The sequence below is a fragment of the Lathyrus oleraceus genome, chromosome 5 (genome assembly GCF_024323335.1).
Source record: "Lathyrus oleraceus cultivar Zhongwan6 chromosome 5, CAAS_Psat_ZW6_1.0, whole genome shotgun sequence".
Lineage (NCBI taxonomy): Eukaryota > Viridiplantae > Streptophyta > Magnoliopsida > Fabales > Fabaceae > Lathyrus > Lathyrus oleraceus.
The window spans coordinates 231,377,448-231,402,458 of NC_066583.1; the positions used below are offsets into that span (position 1 = coordinate 231,377,448).

Below are 25,011 nucleotides of genomic sequence, written 5' to 3' on the forward strand. Positions count from 1 at the left end.
TCAACCAGTTTGAATAACAACTTTCTGTTATTGCTTCTTCTTCTTCTTGAATAAGTCTTGATTTCATTTCTCCATATGAGCATTACTACATCTTGCCTTCCCACTGCATTTCTTCATATGGACATTGACAATTGTCTTATTTTTATAGGTAAAAGTCAAACAAGATGTCTCGAAAGTTGTTGAGAACATCTTGATTACGTATTTCTCTAGCGCACTATTTTTAAAAAGATTGATTTTGTCTCGTTTGATCTAAGGGTTGATTCCAAAGTTTATTACAAGATTCTGTTCAGTTTTTGTTTAGTCCAAGATTATGCTAAAGTGGTTTGGAAAGATTTTGATTGGAAATAGTTTGAATTCAGAAATAGACAATATTTGTGAAGTGTTGCAGTAGGCGAAACAATGTAACTTTTGAAAAAAGTTTGTAACTCTTGGTAAAAAGAAGTTGTTTCATCAAGGGTCGCAACCTTGTGAAACAACACCAATATGACCTATAAATACTCCATTCCGGATTCAGAAAAAATAATAACAAAAATATACATCCTCTTCACTAAAGTTTCAGATACATTCTCTACATTCGAGTTTTCATCAGCCTTGTGCAAACTCTAGTATATGCTGAATTATCCAGAGTATTCTTGCGTTCCAACTCTAAGACAATATAGAATGCTTGAAATACTTCTTAGAAAAATGATTTCGTTCACGATTCTAACCTCGGTCCATTCAATTTATATTAATTTTCTAGCAATCTTATAAGTATTTCTAATGGTAATCGAGATTTTCATTTTAAGCATCAAAGGATAAATTGTTGTACCGTGGACTTATTTTGAATCTAAGATGAATCTATATCATAAATCCGTGTAAATTTTTATTTCTTCTCATTTAACATAAAAAACATTATCAAACAGAGAGCGAATGGTTTAGAGTGATCTCATATATTGTGTTCTATGATGAGTGTAGTGTTAAATCTATTTAATCTTGACATTTTTAACTACTTCTCACATGATTCGTTACATAGTATTAAACTACCTTAAGAGTGTTTTGAATAATTTGATACTCGTTAATAAAATGATTATTTAAGAATTGTGTTTTATAATTTATCAATATGCTTACTATCTTGATGTCTTACGGTAGCTTTAGTTACAACTTTGATATGTCATATACAATTTTTATCGGATTAATTTTCTTATTGGACTAGTAAATTCTATCTAAAGATGATAGGAGTTTGAAAGAAACTAGGGAAATGGTGCTAAATGTATTCGCCATGTCGATATCTTGTGAATGTCATATACTATCTAGTTTCCCCTGACTTTTGTTTTAAATGATTGTTGTGTCTTCTTCGTTTTGAAATAAAAATATCTAAAAGGAATATATTTTCATATGGTTGCTTTCTACGTAATATATTTTTTCTTTATATATCATAGTGTAAAACTGCTATGTCTATGAAAAGGTTTGAGATACCATCTTTTCACTAAACGGACACACTCTATCACCACGAGTTGTTAACTTATAAAAAAAGGTTAAATATAGAAATCAAACTTATATGAAATGCATATTATATATATATATATTACGTTAAGAACGTACGTACCGGCAATATAGACTCTTTAGAATCCAAACTATATATATTATATTACATTTTGAAACCAAGCTTTAATATGTACTATATTATATTCCGTAAAAACGAAACATATTTTCATATGCTATACAAATAATAATCATTATTAATTTTTTATTCTGGCGCCATTTTAAATATCATTATTATTATAGTTAATTTTGATAATAATCATTATCAAAATGATTAAATTTGTTTAAAATATATGATTCCAAATTATGTGATTTAGTTTTGATTCATATGTTATATGGATAATATGTTTATGTTAAATATTTATTATTATAAGGACATATGAAGATCCTTCAAAGATGGATCATCATAGATCTCTAAATTGGAGTCTATTGTAATTATTAAATTTCGAGATGTAAAATTCTTTGAGAGCATTATCACAAAGGATAAGGAATCAGAGTTTCTCACAAATGAAGAACCTCATGAGAAATGTTCTCCATGGATTGTTGAAACACATGACTGAAAGTTCTCCATGAATTGTTGAAAAAACAACCTGAACTTAGGATAAGCAAGAGATTCCTAAAGACTAAGGATCAATGACCGAACAAAATTGATAATCAGTTTATTTCTTTTATCTAGTAGAAGAAAATAGTGAGAATTTTGTTCGTAAGATTCCTATTCTTCAAGTGGAAGACGATCCTAAGACTTATAAAGAAGTAATAGCTTCAAATGACTCCATTTTTTGGAAGGATGCTATCCAAGAAGAAATGGATTCAATAATGTCAAACCATACTTTAGAACTCATTTATCTACCTAAAGGATCAAGACATATTGGATGCAAGTGGGTGTTTAGAAGGAAGTATCATAATGATGATACACTAAACACAATGCAATGATATATTAATAGTCAATGATTTTAGACAAAAAGAAGGTGTTGATTATTTCAACACATATGCACTAGTAGCAAGCACAATGAAAACTAGAGTATCGTTTGCATTAGCTTATTTGCACGACCTTATAGTTCATTTAAACGACATTACTAAATGGAGATCTTGATGAGGAGATTTACAAGGAGAAACCGGAAGGTTATGTGTTTCTTGGTAATGAAGAAACGATATGCAAACTACAAGCACCGAAACAATGACATCAAAATTTTAACTTTGTCATTGCAAGATTCACCAATTAAGGGGAAGGCACACAACTTAGGAGGAGACAATATTTTGTCATCATAAAAAGGGGGATATTGTGAGGAAGATACCTTATATCTAGTTCAATTTTGATGAAGACAAATATTATCAAAGAAGAAAATCATCAAAAGTGTCATGGACATCAATGATGAAGTTGATCAAGAAGGTTGAACATAGAAATTCAAGTGAAGATTTGACACAAGGGAACATAACTAAGATACTAATTGCAATTCATACTATATTACTTTAAATTGCTCAAAATTTCATCTCTCACTCCATCTAAAAACCTTCTTGCATAATCATGCATAATCACCTAAAAATCTTCTTCATCTAATTCTTGTGACAAGTGTCTGTACACAAAGTTGTGTGAGAATAATGTGATATTACTTTGTCTCTATGTTGATTACATGTTGATCATTAGCAATGAGATGAATGGAATTTTAGAAACAAATAGGTTTCTAACTTCCACATTCAAGTTGAATGATCTTGGACTAATTTACACACTTTTGAGAATCTAAGTAAAACGAAATAGTGGGGATTATGAACTTAGTCAGACACATTATGTTGAGAAAGTACTTGACAAGTTCAAACACTTACATTTCAAGAAAATGAGTACTCTATTTGATCCTAGTGTCAAACTTCAAAAGAATGCTGGAATAATTGTTGTTCAATTGGAATATGCAAGTGCATGCAATATACTAGACCCGACATTGCATTTGCAATTAGTAAAGTGAGTAGATTTTACTAGCAATCCAAATGGCGAGCACTGGAAGACCATCATTAGGATTTTCGGATATCTTATGAAAATAAAAAATCCTGGTCTCCATAATGGTATATTTCTTGCCATATTGGAAGGATGTATCAATACGAGTTTGATATCAAGTGTTGAATATCATAAATATACATTTATGTGGATATTTACACTAGCCGAGGGTACAATTTCTTGGAAGAGCAAGAAACAAATGTGGATCACTCTCTCAACCATAGAATCAGAGTTCGAGGCTCTTGCTTCCGCTGGTGAAGAAGCTAAGTGGTTGAGGGACCTTTTGTTGGAAGTTCCATTGGCTAAAAACAATGTTTCAAAGGTTTTGATACATTGCGGTAGTCCAACCACTTTACCTAGAGCATACCAAAAATGTATAACAGAAAGTCTAGGCAAGTAGGACTCAAATATTCCTTTGTGAGAAAATTTATTAAAGATGGAATGATTCCACTCACATATATACAAACGAGCTATAATTTGGATGATCCATTTAATAAGCCACTGGCTAGAGACTTATTAAACAACCTCAAGAGTCATGGGGTTAAAACTCCTTGATTAAGAGTTATGACAGCGGCATCAACCGAATCTTACGTTAACAGAACATTAACCTCAAGATTCAAGGGATAGCAAGTCGTTGATTTGGATGTTTGTCGAACATTTCGTCATAATGTTGACCTTTAAAATAAGGGTTGAGTTTTTGTTTAAACTCTTCATGAATTTAAATACTAAGGGTATGTATCTCATGGAAAATGATATATTATGAACTTCACCTATGTGAATTTCGAGATGGTGTCGTCTCACAGTGAGAGTTGGAGTTTCTCTCACGAAAAATTCATGAAACAGGAAATCATATGGCCATAAATAAGTGCTAGACGAGATATATAGGGGAAGAACCCTTAAAGAATGTGTGTAACCTAATGTCAGTCTAATCATATGGATTAATGGTTTAAAATCATTGCTACCTAACAGTCCGATTAGACTTTGCGTTGTCCTCACTAAGGTTATGTTTTAAATCGAAAGATACATGACTGTATTAACATTCTTTATTTCTATTTTTCTGGAATTGATCCTGTCATTATTAGAGAAAGTGGGAGATTGTTGTAAATTATTAAGAATTAATAATCTTGAGTGTGTTCCAAAATGACAAGAAAATATGCAAGTGAAGATTAATTTTTAATTTAGAAATATGCAACACTTGTGAAGTGTTGCAGTGGGTTTGAATTCAAAAATAGACAACACTTGCGAATTGTTGTAGTAGATTTGAATTTGGAAATAGAAAACATTTCGTGAAGTGTTGTAGAATGAAAGTATGCAACTCTTGAAGAATATTGCAGTAGGCGAAATAATGTAACTCTTCGTAAAAGTATGTAACTTTTGGCAAAAGCTTGTAACTCTTGGTAAAACGAAGTTGTTTCACCAAGGATCGCAACCTTGTGAAACAACATAAATATGGCTTATAAATACTCCATTCCGGATTCAGAAAAAATAATAACAAAAACATACATCATCTTCACTAAAATTTCAGATACTCTTCCCTACATTCGAGTTCTCATCGGTCTTGTGCAAACTCTAGTATATGCTGAATTATCCTGAGTATTCTTGTGTTCCAACTCTAACCATTATTTTCTACTCTGACCATTCGAGTTTTTTCTACTCTGACCATTATTTTTAACATTTTTTCACTTCTGGTTAAAAGATGTGTTCTTATTATTACCATTGCGAGTATTATCAAAACAAAGACCACAACAAAAATTATGACCACGACCACAATATTTTCCATAGTGACTATGTCTTGCTACATTCACTTTTAGAAATGGAGTGGTACAGTTGGGACAAGCCTCATGACTTTTCATCAAAAGCTCGTTATTTTGTTCGATCACATGATATCAAGTCAGAATATTTAGTAAATCATTTTTCTCGATATTATTGCTGCAGGAGCACATTGGATACATGAAAAATGGAAAATGTTTTTTCTAACATATCTTCATTAAATATTTTTTCTCCACATAATGTCAACTTAGAAGTCACTTTAAATATTGTAGAATTATAATCACTTACACTTTTATAATGTTGCAAACGTAAATACAACTAATCATAACAAACCTTTGGTATAATAACTATTATTTGATGATTATATCTGTCTTTTAAGTTGTTCCATAGAACATGTGGATCAATTATAGTAAGATATTAGTTTTTGAGATCCTCATGAAGATGACAATGGGGGAATATTATGAATTTTTGCTTTTTGTTGATTAGAGGGTGTATTTTCTTCTTTAATAGTATCACTGTGATCTTCTACGTGTAAATAAATTTTAACATCTAGAGCCCAAGGAAAATAATTCTTTTTCGAAATATCAAGACCCCCATAATCAATTTTGTTTGATTTGACATACTTAATTCTATCATAAATTTAAAAATTAAGAAAGTTAGATTAAATATTAAATTAATTAGGTATTATAGTGAAATTTCAATTTACTATAAACAACAAAAGACCTTGTTACGAAAACAAACAAAAAATAATCTAAGAAAGTTCTTACTAAATAATTTATATTTGTCATCATCTCACAACTACAAATAATACATTTTATAACAAAATTTTCATCTCACCCAACAAAAAATCGAGGTGTAAACTAGAGATGTGTCACATTTTTTTCTTCTAAATATCATATATTCCCTCGGTTGAGTTGGAAACCGAGAGGTAAAATATTTAGAGGACACACCTTCGAATCCCAACAACTACATTTTAGCATTTTTTTAAAAAGTTTTTTAAGACATATTACCTCGGTTTTGTTGAAAATCAAAGGGTAAAGTATTTAGAGGACACGCCTTCGAATCCCAATAACTACATTTTATCACCTTTTAATTTTAAAATTTTTTTTGACCTACTAACGCACCGTAAAAAATACAGAGTCATCATAGAATTTTATTTATTTCAAAGGAAAGGGAATATATTGATAAAACCCCAAAGAGAATGGTCTTTGCAACAAAGAGCGGAATCGAAAGTCGGTTATGCAAAGGGGAAGGTATTAGCACCCCTCATATACATCGTACTCAATAGGAACCACCAGCTTGTATCAATATGTATGGATGTTATTTATCTGAATGTTACTTGTTATCGGTGAAATAAGATGAGATGAGAATAATATGGGTAAAAAAAATAAGTTTTAAATTAGGGTGCTCGCCAAGGTTTTGAATCTTTGTGCCTACGTATCCTCATTCATGCAATAAGGAAGTTAGAGCTCTGTAGTTCTGATCACAAAACATAGTATTTGTTTGGTTATTTTTAATGAACAATGTTGACTTTCACGTTCTACAATTAACTTGCTTGTATGCTCGAGCATGGAAGCTTTAAAGTTTTGTTTATTTGCGGTAGAATGGATGCGCTTGGATTACACTCTAGCAGTTAAACATTACTTATTTGCTCATGCATGGAGGCTTAAGCTTCGTTCACGGTAGAACAGAAGTAACACGCACTTTCTGAAATGGTTTTGAAAGATGCCCTAAGGCAGAAAATGATTTGATTAGTTGAGGTTGATTTTAGTACGAAGACAAGCATCTAACTCTTGGCTAAGTACGACCAACAATCTTAATACTTGGGAGTTGAGAGGAAAATTGCATCTTAACCACTCTTTTTCATCCAAAAGAAGATTGATTCAGGAAATGATTTGGCAAGTTTAATAATTAGTACTTAGAAGAAGACAAGTATCTAACCCTTGGCTAAGTACGACCAACAATCAAAATACTCGGGAGTTGAGAGGACAGTGGCATCCTAACAATTTTTTTCTCTCTCAGTGCACCAGATTGAATATGTTTTATTGTTGGATGTTTTAAGGAGGAAGTCAAGCATCGAGCCACAAGTTAGGTACGACCGACAACCCAAGTACTTGAATGTTGTGTACAAGTATGTACACCCCATTTTTGCATTCCATTTTATTAAGAAATTGTTTTGAAAATGGCATTTGACGTTGGCTAAAGTGTTTGACATTTATTATGAAAAAGTGTGTGTGAAGAATGAAGATAGATATAGAGATAGATTGAGAAGAGAATGATATATGATATGGATAATGGAATGAGATACTTGACGTTGGATCAAGTACTCGTGTTGCTACAAAGTGAGTTTGTTTGGAAAACACTTAAAGTTGGATTAAGTGTGTTTTTTTGTCCTTTGAAAGGTTTTTTATCGTTTGGTTTTATCTTTTTTAGTTAGCATGCATGGAAAGCTATAAAAGCATATAAGCCTAAGCTATTACACTTGCATGGGATGAGGGACATGTGACCCATAATGGGGGGTGGAAGCAAACAATACAAAAGGTAAAGTAATGGAAACAAACAAGTTACAACCCAAGCACCATGCCTAAAATAATCAAGTGACGTGGTTCCCTCAAACAATACAAGGCAAATGATAAGAAATGGTGATAAATGGGAATATAACTTAGATTGCACTTAAAGTCACATGGTTCAAGTAAACACACAAGGAAAATGGAGTTAGTATGGAATCAAGATAAATGGAAACAATACATCAAAGTAAACAATCCAAGGGCATCATAAAGTCAAATGGAAATGGATTCAACATGGCCAATTAATGAAGAATGTATTCAACTATTATACATGCATAAAAGAATTATTAAAGTACAAAAATAAACCATTCATGGCACAATAACTCATGCATGCAATCAAGAGTGAAAGAATTAATTTCTAATGATCTTTTAATTGAAGCTTAAAGTCTCAAATAGAAATTTATCCTAGTCATTTTTATGCACATTTATTCATGAGTTAACATGGCATGGAAAGGAATTGAATAGAGAATTAATTCAATTAAATGTCAAAAGATAAAATATGCTAATTAACCACAAATCACAAATTTATTATGAATTTACATGAATTAAAATATGTGTGTTCATGAATTAAAATAATAACAAGAATTGACAAAGAAATGGTAAGAAAACAAGCAATAAAGTAAAAACAATTAAATATGCATGGCTACATAACCCAGGAGGCGTGCAGCTTGAAAAAAGAGGCTTTGGGCCTAACAGAAAAACCCAAACACAAAGAGTTACTATTAGATTCAACATGGATAACATCTAACAAAACAGAGGTGTGGAAAGCAAAATTGTGGGCTTAATGGCCTAAGCCTAACATAATTGGCAAGGAAATGAAGCAAAAATTTAGCAACACTAACTTTGTCACCTCTACACATCATGTTCAATTTTCATGTAAAAAAACTGTTGGTGTAAGCCCTAGAGGCCAATACATTTTGGTACTTGTATCGAATTATTTATTAATAATAAAAGGCATTCTCTTTATTATGGTTGATTAATAAAGTCCCTGGAATAGATAGTCCGTTTAATGTATTAAGTGTGACTTAATCATGAGAACACATTAAACATAAGGACACTATTCCTAAAGTATCCGTAGTCGAGCTTTAGTGTGAAGTGGGATAACATTAAAGCATTAAGACTATTATGTTTGTAGACTGATGATCACATCTCATGGATCATGGATAAAGAGTTATCAAGTCTTAAACATAGGTATGAATATTAGGAGTAATATTTATACCGGATTGACCCGCTATGAGAATACTATATAGAAAGTTATGCAAGGTGTCATAAGTTATTCTCATGGTGATAATAGTGTATTCCACTATTCGACCTGAAACCACTATGGATCCTAGATGTAGAGTCGAGTGCTTTATTGCTGATCCAACGTTGTCCGTAACTGGATAACCATAAAGACAGTTGATGGGTACTCCACAAAGCATGCTGAGGGACATGAGTATCCTAGATGGAATTTGCCCATCCTGCATAACAGGATAAATGTCTATGGGCCCAATATTGAACTGAACAAGGATGACACGGTCTATGCCTTGTGTTCAATATAGACATAAGGGCAAAAGGGTAATTATACACATAAGTATTATCACAGAAGGAATTGTCAGATCACATGACATTTTCGTGTCTTGGGTAGCAGTGATGTGTTGCTAGATACCGCTCACTGTTTATTATGTTAAATGCGTGATTTAATATAATTGCCAACGTCACGAAAACCTACAGGGTCACACACAAAGGACGGATTGATGAGAGATAGAGTAACTAAGGAATACCGTAAGGTACGGTGCCCTTAAGTGAGTTATAGAGCATCGTAAGGTACGATGTACTTGAGTAGAATACGAAATATGGTAAGGTACCATGAGCTTAAGTGATTTTGGGCATATTATAAGATATGGGCCAAAATACACTTAAGTGGGCTTTTAGCTTGAAGCCCACACAAGTGGTTCTATAAATAGAACCCTTGTGCAGAAGCAAAAATTTGCTGTTGCATTCTTTTCGTTTTCACTCTCTCTCTCTCTCTCTCTCTCTCACTCAAAGCCTTCATTCATACCAGCTAGCACTGAGATTGAAGGAATCCGTTCGTGTGGACTGAGTAGAGACGTTGTCATCGTTCAACCTTCGTGATCGCTTCGTGGATTTGCATCAAAGGTTTTGATCGTCACAAGAGATCTGCACCAAAGGTTTCAGTCGTCACAAGAGGTAAATATTCTATCACGGATCATGACCATTCGTAAGGATCTCTAAAGGAGAAAATTTTAATTTCCGCTGCGTTTTGGATCGCAATTCTCCTTCAGTGGTATCAGAGCCACTTACGAAACCATGACTCGGATAGTTGTTTATTTTCTGTATTAATATGATTAAAAGACAGAATGAATCAATTAATTAAACGGGCAATTAAATTTGGCATCATGAGTGTACGAGTTGGATGATTGATGTTGACTATGCTTCGGAATCCGACATTAGTATGGTGAAGCAGCGATACATCGATCGTCCATAGGTTACGCAATTGAGACCGATCAACTTATATATGATATAAGTAATCCTAATGCAAAATACGGTATATGTGATATACTGTTTCTGTTTCGTTCATTCGAACACTAAATGATTGTTTTCCTTTGAGCGATCAATGGTCATTTGCTTCGGAATCCGACATTAGTATGGTGAAGCAATGACCTGTTGATCAATCATACTGAATCAACAATCGAGGTGTGTTTGACGGTCTGAAATTGGCGCATTAGGGTTGGAGACGGCGCAAGGGTTGTGCCGTCAAAGAGTTGTGAATTTAGGGTTTTGGAACACGTGTGTTGACTGTTTCAAAGTCTGTTATTTTGGCCGCGTGAAGCTCGTGTGACGAGCGTAACAAGCGTAACAAGCTGGATGCATGACGGTCGTAACAAACCCATGACGGTCGTAACAAGGACGTGATGGTCGTCTCATGCCTTGTGACGGTCGTCACACTCACAGATCCAAAATTCTAGGCATTTCTGTTTTGGCCTCGTGACGGTCGTAACATATGCCTGTGACGGTCGTAACATGCTTGTGACGGTCGTCACACTCCCAGGATCAAAATTTTGGGGTTTCTGTTTTGTGACTACGCAAGGGTTGTGTTGATGCAAAACAATGTCCATTTCAAATGAATTGTTCATTAAAATTTTGGACAGGGGCGCTGCCCCTTGACCCCGTCCGCTGATCGGTCAGCGGAAACCCCGGCTAACTCTGCGAAGTGTGATCGGTCGCCGAAATTTAATTTGGTTTTAATTAATTAAAGGAATTAAAAATTAATAATAATAATGTGATTGTTATTGCCTTGTTGTGATCAGTTATGGCCTTAGTTGTCCTTTATTTTGTTTTGGGTTTTTAAATACGACCTGCGTGTCGTGCCTCTCCTTTTGATCTCTTAATGTAACTTCTTTTCTCATCTCAAACCCTCGTATGTAAAACGAGTTTCTTCTGGAATGTAATGTTATGAATAAAGAGAAGAAGACAATGTTATGAAGAAAGAGAAGATTTCAATATCAAAAGAGGACAATCTTGAAGATCTTGCTTGGAGAAGCTTAGAGAAGAATTCAATATTTAAGGAGGACAACCTTGAAGATCTTGCTTGGAGAAGCTTAGATCGTTGTAGGTTAGCTTAGGTTCTCTCATTGGCTTGGGAGAACAATTGCGCTAGGGGCCATAACAGTTTCATTTTGTTTGTATGTATGTTGATGCATGTGAATGTATGTTGATGCATGTGAGAGACGATTTATATGATAAACAAGCCGGTGAGATCATAACAATTACAATTCCCTCAAAATTAAATATTAAGTTTATGCTTTCCAAGTTTTAACACTCATCAAGACTAGTAATGGATAATGTAGGTTTCGCCTACGCGAGGTGCATGATCTATATATTAGTAAGGTGCGATGGGATAATTGTAATATCCAACTGTTAAAACAATGGGTCAAACTTAACTAAACAAATTATAATAATATTATATGTGTTTGCTTTCCAAGTTTTAGCACTCATCAAGACTGGTATCAGATATGTAGGTTTCGCCTACGCGAGGTGCATGTTTTGTATTAGTTAAGGTGCGATGGGATAATTGTAATATCCAACTGCTAAAATGATGAGTCAAACTTGATTATAATTTTCTTATATATGTTTAGAAGCAAGAGTTGGGAATAATCCATATGATGGATTGGAATAAGGAGTTATTCACCCAATTGAAATTTTCGAGAGTTGTATGAGATACAATTGGAAGGAGTTCCTACCTAAATAACCTAGTTTTGTGTAATCCGCCTACGCGGACTTAGAACGAAGTGAAATATGGATCTCGACCCACTAGAAAATCTTCCAACGGGATTTTCCGAATCAAATGATGAGGGTCATTTGTTTTGAGTAAAATAGTGGGAGCATATTTGATTAAAGGCCTAATTAAATATGTCAATGATACTTATATTTTCTTAATCCTTATGTAGATAACCATGACAGCAAACACCTCTAACAACATCTTGCGATCAATCCTTGACAAAGAAAAATTGTCTGGGACAAATTTTCTGGATTGGCACCGAAACCTGAGGATTGTCCTCAAACATGATAAAAAGCTGTATGTCTTGGAGACACCTGTTCCTGAAGAGGAACCTCCTAGTTCTGCACCTAAGGCAGAAAGAGATGCTTATAAGAAGCATGTTGATGATGCCAATGAAACTGCTTGTCTCATGCTGGATGTCATGAACTCAGAGTTGCAAAAGCAACATGAGAACATGACAGCGTTCGATATGATCGAACACATGAAGATGCTTTATCAAGAGCAAGCAAGGCATGAGAGGTTTGAAGTTTCAAAAACCCTTTTTCAAGGAAAGTTAGCTGAGGGAGCCCCTATAAGTCCCCATGTGCTCAAGATGATTGGATATATGGAAAAGCTTGAAAGGTTGGGTTTTCCCCTCGGAAAGGAACTTGCGACTGATTTGGTCTTGCAATCGTTGCCAGATAGTTTCAGTCAATTTGTCCTAAATTTCAATATGATTGATATGGACAAATCTCTTCCTGAACTGCTCGCCATGTTAAGAATTGCCGAGCAGAATCTGAAGACAAAAGGGAAGTCCATTCTGATGATCGGAAATGGAAAGAGACAGAACAAAAGGCCCACCAGGCAGGGTGATAAAGGGAAGGGCAAGGAAGTTGCCAAACCCAGACCCACTGTTACTGTTTTGAGGCCTAGTGGAGGCATAACAAAGGCAGGCACCTGCTTCCATTGCGGTAAGACCGGACACTGGAAGAGAAACTGCCCAAAGTACTTGGAAGATGACAAAATCTCCATTGACAGGAAAAGGTGAAAGAGCTAATGATCTTTTGGCCCTCATACATACTGATGTATGTGGACCACTGAACATTCCAGCCAGAGGAGGTTTTCAGTACTTCATTTATCGATGATTTCAGTAGATACGGTTGTGTGTATTTAATGAAACACAAATCAGAGTCCTTTGAAAAGTTCAAGGAGTTCAAGAATGAAGTACAAAACCAACTAGGTAAGAATATTAAAAATCTTCGATCAGATCGAGGCGGTGAGTATTTAAGCCTAAAGTTTGATGACCATCTGAAAGAGTGTGGGATCCTATCCCAACTCACTCCTCCTGGAACACCCCAATGGAATGGTGTATCTGAGAGAAGAAATCGAACCCTGTTAGACATGGTCCGATCCATGATGAGTCACGCCGATCTTCCAAACTCCATTTGGGGACATGCACTATTGACAGCAGCTTACACACTTAACCGTGTTCCATCCAAAAAGGTTGAGAAGACACCGTATGAGATATGGAGTGGTAAGAAACCACATATGTCTTACATAAAGATTTGGGGTTGCGAGGTTTATGTGAAACGACAAATTTCAACTAAGCTTGAGCCCAAATCTGACAAATGCTTATTTGTGGGGTATCCTAAAGAAACAAGAGGGTATTACTTATACAATCCTTCTGAGGGCAAAGTGTTTGTCGCTCGAACTGGAGTTTTCCTAGAAAATAATTTTATTTCCAAAGGAACCAGTGGGGGGAAAGTAGAACTTGAAGAAATTCAAGAATCACAAATTATTGATACACCTATGGAGGAATTAGAGCAGGAAACACAAGTGGTTGTGTAAGAGCAACCTGCTCAAGTAGAACAAGACCAGCGTAGGTCAGGCAGGATACGTCACCTACCTGAGATATATGGATATCTGATCAAGGTGATGTATTACTCATGGATCAAGATGAGCTTGTGACCTACTCATGGAATCTTCGTTTTGATGAAACAGTAAAACAATATGGATTCATCAAGAACGAAGATGAGCCTTGTGTCTACAAGAAGGTTAGTGGGAGCATGATCGTATTCCTGGTATTATATGTAGATGACATATTACTTATAGGAAACGATATCCCTACCCTGCAACAAGCAAAGTCTTGGGTGGGGAAATGCTTATCTATGAAGGACCTAGGTGAATCAGCCTATATATTAGGAATCAGAATCTATAGAGATAGATCATAAAATGCTTGGCCTAAGTCAGAGTACATAGACAAGGTGCTGAGACGCTTTAATATGAATTATTCCAATGGTTATGTGTTTTGCTGAAATGGTGGCGCTGTGAGCTTGAAAAGTTCAAAGCAAGATACAGTTGCTGATTCTACAACCGAGGCCGAGTATATTGCTGCCTCAAATGCAGAAAAGGGAGTTGTTTGGATCAAAAAGTTCATTAGTGAACTTGGCATAGTCCCTAGCATTGTGGATCCCATTGGTCTCTATTATGATAACAATGGTGCTATCGCACAAGCCAAGGAGCCTAGATCTCACCAACGATCCAAACACATACTTAGGCGTTATCATATCATTCGAGAGATAATAGATAAAGGAGATGTGAAAATATGTAAAGTACCTACACTTGACAATATAGCTGACCCACTGACAAAGCCTCTTGCGCAGCAGAAGCATGATGGCCATACTAGATCAATGGGCATACGGGGTATGCCTGATTGGCTCTAGTGCTAGTGGGAGATTGTTGGTGTAAGCCCTAGAGGCCAATACATTTTGGTACTTGTATCGAATTATTTATTAATAATAAAAGGTATTCTCTTTATTATGGTTGATTAATAAAGTCCCTGGAATAGATAGTCCGTTTAATGTATTAAGTGTGACTTAATCATGAGAACACATTAAACATAAGGACACTATTCCTAAAGTATCCGTAGTCGAGCTTTAGTGTGAAGTGGGATAACATTAAAGCATTAAGACTATTATGTTTGTAGACTGATGATCACATCTCATGGATCATGGATAAAGAGTTATCAAGTCTTAAACATAGGTATGAATATTAGGAGTAATATTTATACCGGATTGACCCGCTATGAGAATACTATATAGAAAGTTATGCAAGGTGTCATAAGTTATTCTCATGGTGATAATAGTGTATTCCACTCTTCGACCTGAAACCACTATGGATCCTAGATGTAGAGTCGAGTGCTTTATTGCTGATCCAACGTTGTCCGTAACTGGATAACCATAAAGACAGTTGATGGGTACTCCACAAAGCATGCTGAGGGACATGAGTGTCCTAGATGGAATTTGCCCATCCTGCATAACAGGATAAATGTATATGGGCCCAATATTGAACTGAACAAGGATGACACGGTCTATGCCTTGTGTTCAATATAGACATAAGGGCAAAAGGGTAATTATACACATAAGTATTATCACAGAAGGAATTGTCAGATCACATGACATTTTCGTGTCTTGGGTAGCAGTGATGTGTTGCTAGATACCGCTCACTGTTTATTATGTTAAATGCGTGATTTAATATAATTGCCAACGTCACGAAAACCTACAGGGTCACACACAAAGGACGGATTGATGAGAGATAGAGTAACTAAGGAATACCGTAAGGTACGGTGCCCTTAAGTGAGTTATAGAGCATCGTAAGGTACGATGTACTTGAGTAGAATACGAAATATGGTAAGGTACCATGAGCTTAAGTGATTTTGGGCATATTATAAGATATGGGCCAAAATACACTTAAGTGGGCTTTTAGCTTGAAGCCCACACAAGTGGTTCTATAAATAGAACCCTTGTGCAGAAGCAAAAATTTGCGGTTGCATTCTTTTCGTTTTCACTCTCTCTCTCTCTCTCACTCAAAGCCTTCATTCATACCAGCTAGCACTGAGATTGAAGGAATCCGTTCGTGTGGACTGAGTAGAGACGTTGTCATCGTTCAACGTTCGTGATCGCTTCGTGGATTTGCATCAAAGGTTTTGATCGTCACAAGAGATCTGCACCAAAGGTTTCAGTCGTCACAAGAGGTAAATATTCTATCACTGATCATGACCATTCGTAAGGATCTCTAAAGGAGAAAATTTTAATTTCCGCTGCGTTTTGGATCGCAATTCTCCTTCAAAAACAACCACCACCGAAGCTCCGACACCACCGTGTTTGAGGCAGCGGAGTTAGTCGGAATCGAGAAATAACACCACTTTCCTACTCCTCCCAATCTCATTTATCCTAATATCTCATCTATCATAATCAAGAGTTGTTCAATTATGAAAATTGGAGCATTAAAGTCAAGAAACCTAAGCACAAAAACTAAAATTAAATGGAGATGGAGGAGAATCAAGCCACCAAACCTCGGGGCTTTGATTCTCTAATCACAAGCTACATTGTGGTATCAAAAATTCAGCAAACAAAGAAGGATAAAAAATTGCCTACCTGTAAGACGGAAGATTGTCTTGAAACTTTCTGAAATTTGAAGCAGACGAAGATGAAGAAAATAGAGGTATGCTTCTTTGATCGCCTACTTCTACTCTTCAAGAATTTGGCTCTTAAAAATTCTGAATTTGGTTGTTGTTTTTTATGTTGATCTTTGCAATTATGAGAGTAGTGTAAAACGTATGAGGTTTAACTTAATTGATAATAAGCTTCAATGTGAAGCTTGCTCCAATGGTGATAGAGCTTTAGTTTTGGGAGAGGAATTGGAGAAGATGAAGTGAGAGAATGAAAGTTGAATTTGCAATGAGTGATTTGAGAGAATGAGTAGGTTCTGATTTTTGTGATAGGTAGCTTCTGATTTTGATGAGAGTGATGGGTTTATATAGATGTAAATTCCAACTGTTTTGATCAGAGGGAAATGGCGGTTGGAAGTTAGGGCAGCGATTAGTGTTAGAGGATTCAATGAACAAAGTGGTTATGAAGTTAATGGTGTTAGATTTTCTGTTAAAGTTAGTTAGAGCTGTTATGATAGTTGGGGGATGTTAGAGTAGCTCAATTGTTGGATTTTTTATGACTTGAAGTATGGTTGGGATTGAGTTAGTGTAGTGTAATGTTGCAGCACAATAGAACATAAATTGCAAGGTGTATTAGACTTGGTTTAAGAGGAATTGGGAGTGAAAACAAAATTCTGCAATGCTGAAAAATGATATTTTTTTGTTGTTGTCCCAGGTGTAACCGGTTACCTTATTTTACGTAACCGGTTACACACCTGAAAACTACTGTAAAAATTCTGATCTTTGCTTGTGTAACTAGTTACCTGATTTTGTGTAACCGGTTACTCACTTGAAAATTATGGTAAAAGTGTTGATTTTTGCATGTGTAATCGGTTACCTGATTTTGCCTAACCGATTACACACACTAAAACTTGTGTTTCTGGGCTACTGAAAGTATTGAAAATGCAGGTGTAATCGGTTACCTGATTTTGCCTAACCGGTTACATGCATGTAAAATGTGTTTTTTTTCTCCTTTTCACTATTTTGTGGCATGTTGGGATCGCGACTCATTGTGTATGTTTTCTGGTATGTTTTTGTAGGTCTGACTCGTGATGTGGTGTTGAACAACACTCTGACATGGTGCAGAAGCTCAAACATGAAGAACTCATGGAGAAATGAAACGAATAAAGTATAGTATGGTCAGTTGACTTTGGTCAACTCTTTGACCAAAACGTCAACAGTTGGCCAAAAGTCAATTGTTGGTCAAATGATGTAAAAATATATAATTTGGTTTTCTGGGACTCTTTTGGTAACTGAATGAGATGTTTTTGTAAACATAAATAACTTTCTACCATGTCTTGTATTGAACATCTAAATTTGTATTTGAATGTAACTTGTATGAAACAATGAATTGTTTGACTTGACTCTGATTTGCAAAGCCTTGTCTCGAATCCATGTCAAACGACAAACTCCATAAGAGATTAATCAATCTCACTTGCAGTTCATAACCAGATCCAATGCCATGATGCAGTCCACTTGATCCACAAGCAACTCAGATCGAAATTAAGTGTAACACCCAAAATACCACAAGTAAGGGTTTTAAGAACATCCTAGCAAGAGTAGTCCTACGTTTGAACTATAAACATCGTCCTCTGAATCAATAATGCACATGGATGAATATGCAAATGAATATGCGAATGAATTTTAGGGTCAAAAGTCAGATGAACATTGTGAATGGTAGGGTAAATTTTAGGTTATGACACCTATTACCTCGGTTTTGCTGAAAACCGAGAGGTAAAGTAATGTATTTTGTTTTTTTATTCTTTTTTATTTATGACCAGTTTGATAAAAAAAATTCAAGTAATGAATTTTTGTCGTCCATTTCTAAAGTAACAATGGTCAAGATATTGACAAATCATCAATCCACATGAAAAATTAATGATCTGCGTGAAACTCTCACTAGCCAATTAAAACGTGATTGCCACAACTATCCATCTTGGATGCAAAGTGCTGAAATTTAAACTTAACTTATTGAAAACAATGATAATGAAAGTAAGAGCTGGATAATATTTCAATGTTGGTTTCTTAATGTAATCTTTTCTCTTATAATTTCTTGTTAAAAATGTTAAATGTTAGTTAGGAAAAGATGAAAATAACCTATTAATGTTGTTGATGTTATTGGAATTTAGTATTTAACAATTCTATTGTTGTTGTTATTTTTGTTGTTGAAATTTAATATTTAAATATTTCATGGATTTTTTTGTTTTGTTTATTGTTATTGTTATTGTTGTTGAGATTTAATATTTAATAATTCTATTGATTTTGTTTTTGTTGTTGTTCTTGGTGTTGTTGTTCATGACGATGAAGATTTAGAATTTATCAACAAATTTGATGTTTTGCATATTAAAACGAAAAAAAATAGATTAAAACTAAAATTTTATAAATAGGACTTTACTCATCGATTATTGTTAAAAACCAAGGTAAAAAATATCTCAGTTTTGAAAATCCCAAAAGTGTAATTGTTGGGGATCGAATCCATTACCAGTGCCACTTTTCTCCTTAGTTATTCAAAAATCAAGGAATAAAATGATAGATTTTCATGCCGCCCTTCGTTATCTCGCATGTGTAACCGAGGTTGTATCCCCTTCACGTCCGAGGTGAAATAGAGTTATTTGTAGTAGTGTTTATATATAATAAAGAGAATTTAAAGTTATTTGCAGTAGTGTATACATAATAAAGAGAATAGTATCTACATTTTTAATTTGAAGTATATTTTTTATTTTAAAATTTTATTTGTTATTTATTTAATTTGAAAACTACGGTGAAAGTTAACCAAAGTCTAAAAGAAATTTCTAAAAATTTCCATACTAATCATTTTCATTTGAGATGTATTTAAATCAAATATATTTGTATAAATTAATTAAATCCAAGCAAGATGAAATATATAAATTCATAATCTCAAATATGCAATAAAACGATACTCTGACAAATTTAAGAAATTTCTAACATAGTCAAATGTTAGAAAAAAAATTACAATAATATAAATACTTATAAATAATAATATAAAAAAATATAGATATCCGATGTGTTAAAATTATTGTGTAACTTTTTACATAAAAACACCCAAAAAAAACTGTATGAAATTCTTAAGGGATATTTTAACATAATTCAAACAATCCTTTTAGGACTATTTGTGTCCTATAAATAAAACCTATGTTATTAATGCAATCAGAATGCATGAAAATTACAAATGATATTTTTCTAATCAAATAAGATATAGTAGATAGAATAAATAATATATTTTATGAAGACAAAAAAAGAGAAATTTGTGTTTTAATAACTTATTATGAAATAAGAAAGAAAGAGTAAAAGATTAGAGACTAAAGAATATAGTTTTATATTGTCTTGTTCTCAAGTGTGACTCTACCATATAGCATAAGTCCTATTTATAAGAGACAAATGATCTAATACATAATTAATGGAATTGATTAACATTTAGTAGGGAGAAAATGTTATGAGACAAAGATTAAACATGGATTATTCATAACAATTATGACAACTTTTTAAATTTGTCAAATTAATATATCATCCTTGATCATATTTTCAAAAATAATAATTTTTTAAATTATTTTTCACTAAATTATTAGTTTTTTTAATGTATTAAATTGACACTTAAGTAACTATAAATGTACCTTTTAAGTTTTAAATTTAACCACCAAAGTATCTAACTTCTGAAACATATAAATAAATGAAGTATTGAGTGCGCAAATTTTCAATTTAATGTTAAATAATGTGTTTCTCAATTTTGAATAAATATTAAACGTACAAAGTCTTAGGCGATGAAATCAACCGATGCTCTGCTAGGGCAAACAAAGGAAATCAACGACAATACTAACGATGAATGCTAGAAACACAGAAAATATAACATAGGAAATCAATGACAACACTAAAAATGAATGCTAGAAACATGGAGAAAATCAAAGGAGGGGAGCAAAGTTTTTCACCACATTATTCTCTTCCTAAAGGCTATAGCGATATAATGGGATAAATAGTGGTGGAAGAAAGGAATGATGGAGGAATTTTTGGATTAAACACGGAACTGTGTGATAAATCTTTCAAGGATATGATATTGGGGACACAAAGTCTGAAGATAGGAGAAGATGAGATGGAGGATGACTTGGAGGATTTGAAGGGTATTATGGTGGAAGAACACATCGAAGGAAAGTATGATTGTTCCGAGTTTATCCTATCTAAATTCGAGAAAAAAAGAATTCATAAAGTCTAGCGAACAGAAGTTATAATGAAGCTGTTAGAGAGAAGAGTTGAATGCAAAGCAGCGAAGACAAGCCTAAAACAAATGTGGATAAGGAAGAGTGTGATTAATATCATTGATCTGAACAATAACTATGACGTAATCTCATTCTCTCATGATGATGATAATCATAATATCGCGATCATGAATGAACCACGGTTTATTTATATTTTTAATTATTTATGAAAAAATCGTGTTGATTCTATCTTGTCTAGTTTTTTTTAATGCCAAACTTTTCTATATTACCTTTTTTTCCTTTTTTTTCTTCTAATACACTCCATCACATTTTGAATATAAAACACAAAAAAGTGTTTTTTTTTTGTTTAAACTATAATTTACGTTAACTTTATTTAAAACAATAATTGTAATTGGTTGGACAATATTCCTCTTTGTATTATTAAGGATGATTTTTTTTCCTTAGCAAGGTGGGTTATGCAAAACAAAAAACAAAAAAGCAACTAGTTAAAAGGATGATTTTTTTTTTCCTTAGCAAGGTAGGTTGTGCAAAAGAAAAAAGAAAAAAGCAACCAGTTAAAAGTGGTCCCTTGCATTATTGTTATTTTTTTCCATTTGTTGGTTATGTTGTTGATAAGTTCAGCCCTACATTCTTTCAAAGATTGTCCACTTATACTTATGATCATTATTGCTCCAAAACCCAACTTGTCTTTCATCATTCATCTACACCCAACCAATGACAAAAATGAATGGACTTAGATTAAGACATTAACCAATAAATATTTATTTTCTCCACTCCACTCCAATCAAACAATACTATTATTATGATTATTAAGAACATTTCATACTATTATATTTTCTCCACGTTACAAGGAATAACATCACATCACTCACTATAAGTAAACAAAACTATATATACTAATTTGAGAAACTAATACACTTCACTTTAACCTTTTTTTACTTTGCTTGCTTCCCCTTACACAAACATGTTTAATATATTTATTTATAGTAACGCATAATTAAACTGTTGCAATTGGTCCCAAATTAACAACATTTGATTCCTTAAATGCTTCAAATCTTGGTTCTTTGGCCTGAAACTTTAACCCAGCGTAGAGTTTCATGTAATCCTCAAACACAAATTTTGGGTAAATTTCATTGTTTTCTTCTATCAATGTTGGTGCTGGGTAGATAACAGCGTCACTACCAGGGTTGTAGAATGAGGCTATGGACATTCTTGTTCCATCACTTTGTGCTATCACACGGTGCTCTATACTTTTGTATTTACCATTGGTAATTACCTGTTTCAGAAGAATGATGTTTTTGAGATGAATCGTGTGTTGCATTTTAGGTGTTTGTGAAAATGTCAATATGAATTTATGAGAAAAAAAATTGGTTATGCTTACCTCTAGTTGGTCACCGAGGTTGATGACAATTGAATGATGCATGGGTGGAACATCTACCCAGATGCCATCTTTGAGAAGTTGGAGGCCACTGACTTTGTCGTCTTGGAAAAGGAGGATGATTCCTCCGGCATCGGTGTGTGCGCGGAGACCCTTCACTAGATCGGGTTTTGGACATGGAGGGTAGTTTGCTATCTTGGTGCCAAAAGTTGGTCCTTTTGATCCATAGAAGGCCTTTTTGAGGTACCCTTTTTCTAGTCCAAGATTTTCACATAACAAGTCTAGTAGCTCCTCTGCTAGTTTCTCTAGTCTCAAAGCAAATTCCTTCATTGATTTCCTGCATAATTGTCTCTAGTAATTTAGAATCTCGTGAAAACTACAATATATATAGCTGCAAGTTTAGTTGTGAATAAAACAGTTAACATGTTATTCATTCATGAGAGTCAAATCTGAGATCTTGTTTCAGAAATCTAGGTTCAATTTCATTTGGTGCTAACTTAATGTTGGTATTGAAATCATCATTTGGCATGGAACAATGTTTGAAGTTAACAAGAAATTGTGACCTTTTTGTATTATTAACTCAGCCAATTATTTGTGTGTTGCAATGTAAATATTTGATATGTGTAACCTGTATTCATCACTAAGATCAGGGATCTCTGAAATGTTTGACTCAGGTAGGTGACGCAAGTGGAAGGTACTCTCCCAATCCATGTCTTTGACCTCAGTTTGAACAGCTTCAAGCCCTTTCTCAGCTACTAATTCCTTGAATCTTTGTTCCATGCATTTCCTGTAGTGTTCTTTGGTCAATCTCTCCACGGTGTCCATCAAGTCATGAGGTATGCCATGATTCACCAGCTACATAAAAAGCATACATAAATAGAGATTTAGATGCCAATGTATAAATCTATATGAAAATTAAAAAAAAAAGTTCTATATATTGAACTCATCTAAGGTACCTCAAAGAATCCCCAGTTTTCACAAGCATCTTTGATTTTCTCCATAGTAGCTTCTCTCTTCTCACCATTGATGTTCTCTAAGTTGATAATTGGGAAATTCTCCATATCTCACTCAAACTCTTAGCTTCAACTCTCTTTGTATGCTTTTCTTTCTCCAAGTTTATTGTAGGTTGCTTGCTTTAGGATGCATATTAGAGTTCTATACAAGGTGGTATTTATAGACCTTTACATCAAAGACCAAACACAACCAATTCTTATTTTAAATCTAATTGAATATATTTTTTTTAATAATCTGATTTGTTCACCTTAATCTTCCTAGCTTTATCATTAGTCTACATCATAGCTTGTGCTTAATTCGGGTTCCTTTGTTGAATAATCTTACACACTTGGCATAAGTTGGACCCACTTGATGGCTATATTTTTTTCTTCATGAATACTTGACCAAACTCAACAACAAAGGCTGCCACAAGTCTATTTGTTCCATTTTAAAACTTTTTTTTAACCATATATTTGAAAATGATGTCTAAGAAGGAGCCTCGAAATCGCAGTTTCCAAACAAATTTTTTTCTTACACACATTCATCCGACACCGTAGAAACATACAGTTTTGATTTTATCTTCTCCCTTCAATTAACCCGAAGTGTATGTTATACTGTGTTTGACATATGGGATATTATTTATTTTCTTTTCAAAGTAACATTTTTTTTTACCAAATCTTATAGCATCCCTATATTAGAAACTAGTATAAGGGTACACATATAACGTGTTTTTTTGTCATAGCACAATCAATCTAATGTTTCCTAGATTGGAAAGACCACAGGTATCCAAAAAAATAGGTTAAGAGTGGAATAGTTAATAATGATATACATACATGTTCTCTCCTTCATTGATATTTTAGATAGATTAGGTCCTTACACAATAAAGGAGTGTTACAAATTAAACGAAACTTTGTGTTGTTTTGTTGGATATCCTATTTATGCAATTTGGTTTCCATTCAACTCAGTTAACAATTTCATTTTTTCTTTCGTATATGCACATTGCTAATCACAAGCATAATTTCTAGGACTATCCTAAAAGTTTCATTGCATTCCATCCCTTTAAAGTTTAGCCATGCATGTGATTAACATCTTATTTCATTACTATACGACTCTTAATCTAACTTAATTCATCTTGTTGAATTCTCAATCTGAATCTTCAACTTGGTTACCTACTCAAATTTTGTAGTGCATGATTATTTTGCACAATGTGGCTTATTGTAAGACTCCAAAAATCTGTGGAACAGTAGAGAATAGATAAATACTCACTGTCTCATATTAAGTGTGTATTAAAAATTAAAATATTGTGTTCTAAAATATTTTTTCGAAAAACATAATTAAATTATAGAATTTAAAAATATCAGAATTAAAATAATAACATATAAATTGTGAAAAAATAATAGCTATTGATAATTGTGTTCTATTTCCATATAAAAATGTTTCTTTTTCTCTGGATAACTTCAGACATGAGAATAATAAATAGACCAAAAAATAATGTGTAAATTGTGTTCCTACAAATAAATAATATTCGAAAATAGTGTTATATTCTCAATCCACTTTTTCAAAAATATTCGTGGTTGTTTTGAAATAAACATGTCGTAGGAATAAACGGTTGTTTTTTATGAAATAGAAATTAAAATATTTTTTGTGGTGCAGGTGAAGGCACTCTCATTGCATTGCATGAAGACAACTATATTGTGTGGCTGTTGGAGAACTTTCCAATGGAGAATTACAAAAAAGAAGCAAGATGCAATGTATATTACGTAATTGTGGAAGCCAATGAAGAAGTTTTTTAAATAAAAGCAAGAGGAATGGAAAA

At 33.7% G+C, this 25,011-nt stretch overlaps 1 protein-coding gene across 1 annotated transcript; it reads right to left on the reverse strand.

Annotated features, from left to right (window-relative positions):
• Positions 1-21,562: 21,562 nt before the first annotated feature.
• LOC127083235 (1-aminocyclopropane-1-carboxylate oxidase) lies at positions 21,563-23,447 on the reverse strand. The gene is made up of 4 exons (XM_051023521.1): positions 23,159-23,447; positions 22,831-23,057; positions 22,206-22,539; positions 21,563-22,100 (listed from the first exon to the last, which is right to left on the reverse strand). The coding sequence occupies exons 1-4, from the start codon at positions 23,261-23,263 to the stop codon at positions 21,822-21,824; spliced, it is 945 nt and encodes a 314-aa protein (XP_050879478.1). The 5' UTR covers positions 23,264-23,447; the 3' UTR covers positions 21,563-21,821.
• Between the last annotated feature and the right edge of the window lie 1,564 nt (positions 23,448-25,011).

Bases quoted from the DNA above. Each gene is read 5' to 3' on its own strand.
- LOC127083235 (XM_051023521.1), bottom strand. From the start codon at position 23,263: ATGGAGAATTTCCCAATTATCAACTTAGAGAACATCAATGGTGAGAAG. The intron at 23,058-23,158 runs GTACCTTAGATG...CTTTTTATGTAG, and splicing joins AAAACTGGGGATTCTTTGAG to CTGGTGAATCATGGCATACC. The intron at 22,101-22,205 runs GTAAGCATAACC...CTTCTGAAACAG, and splicing joins ACCTCGGTGACCAACTAGAG to GTAATTACCAATGGTAAATA.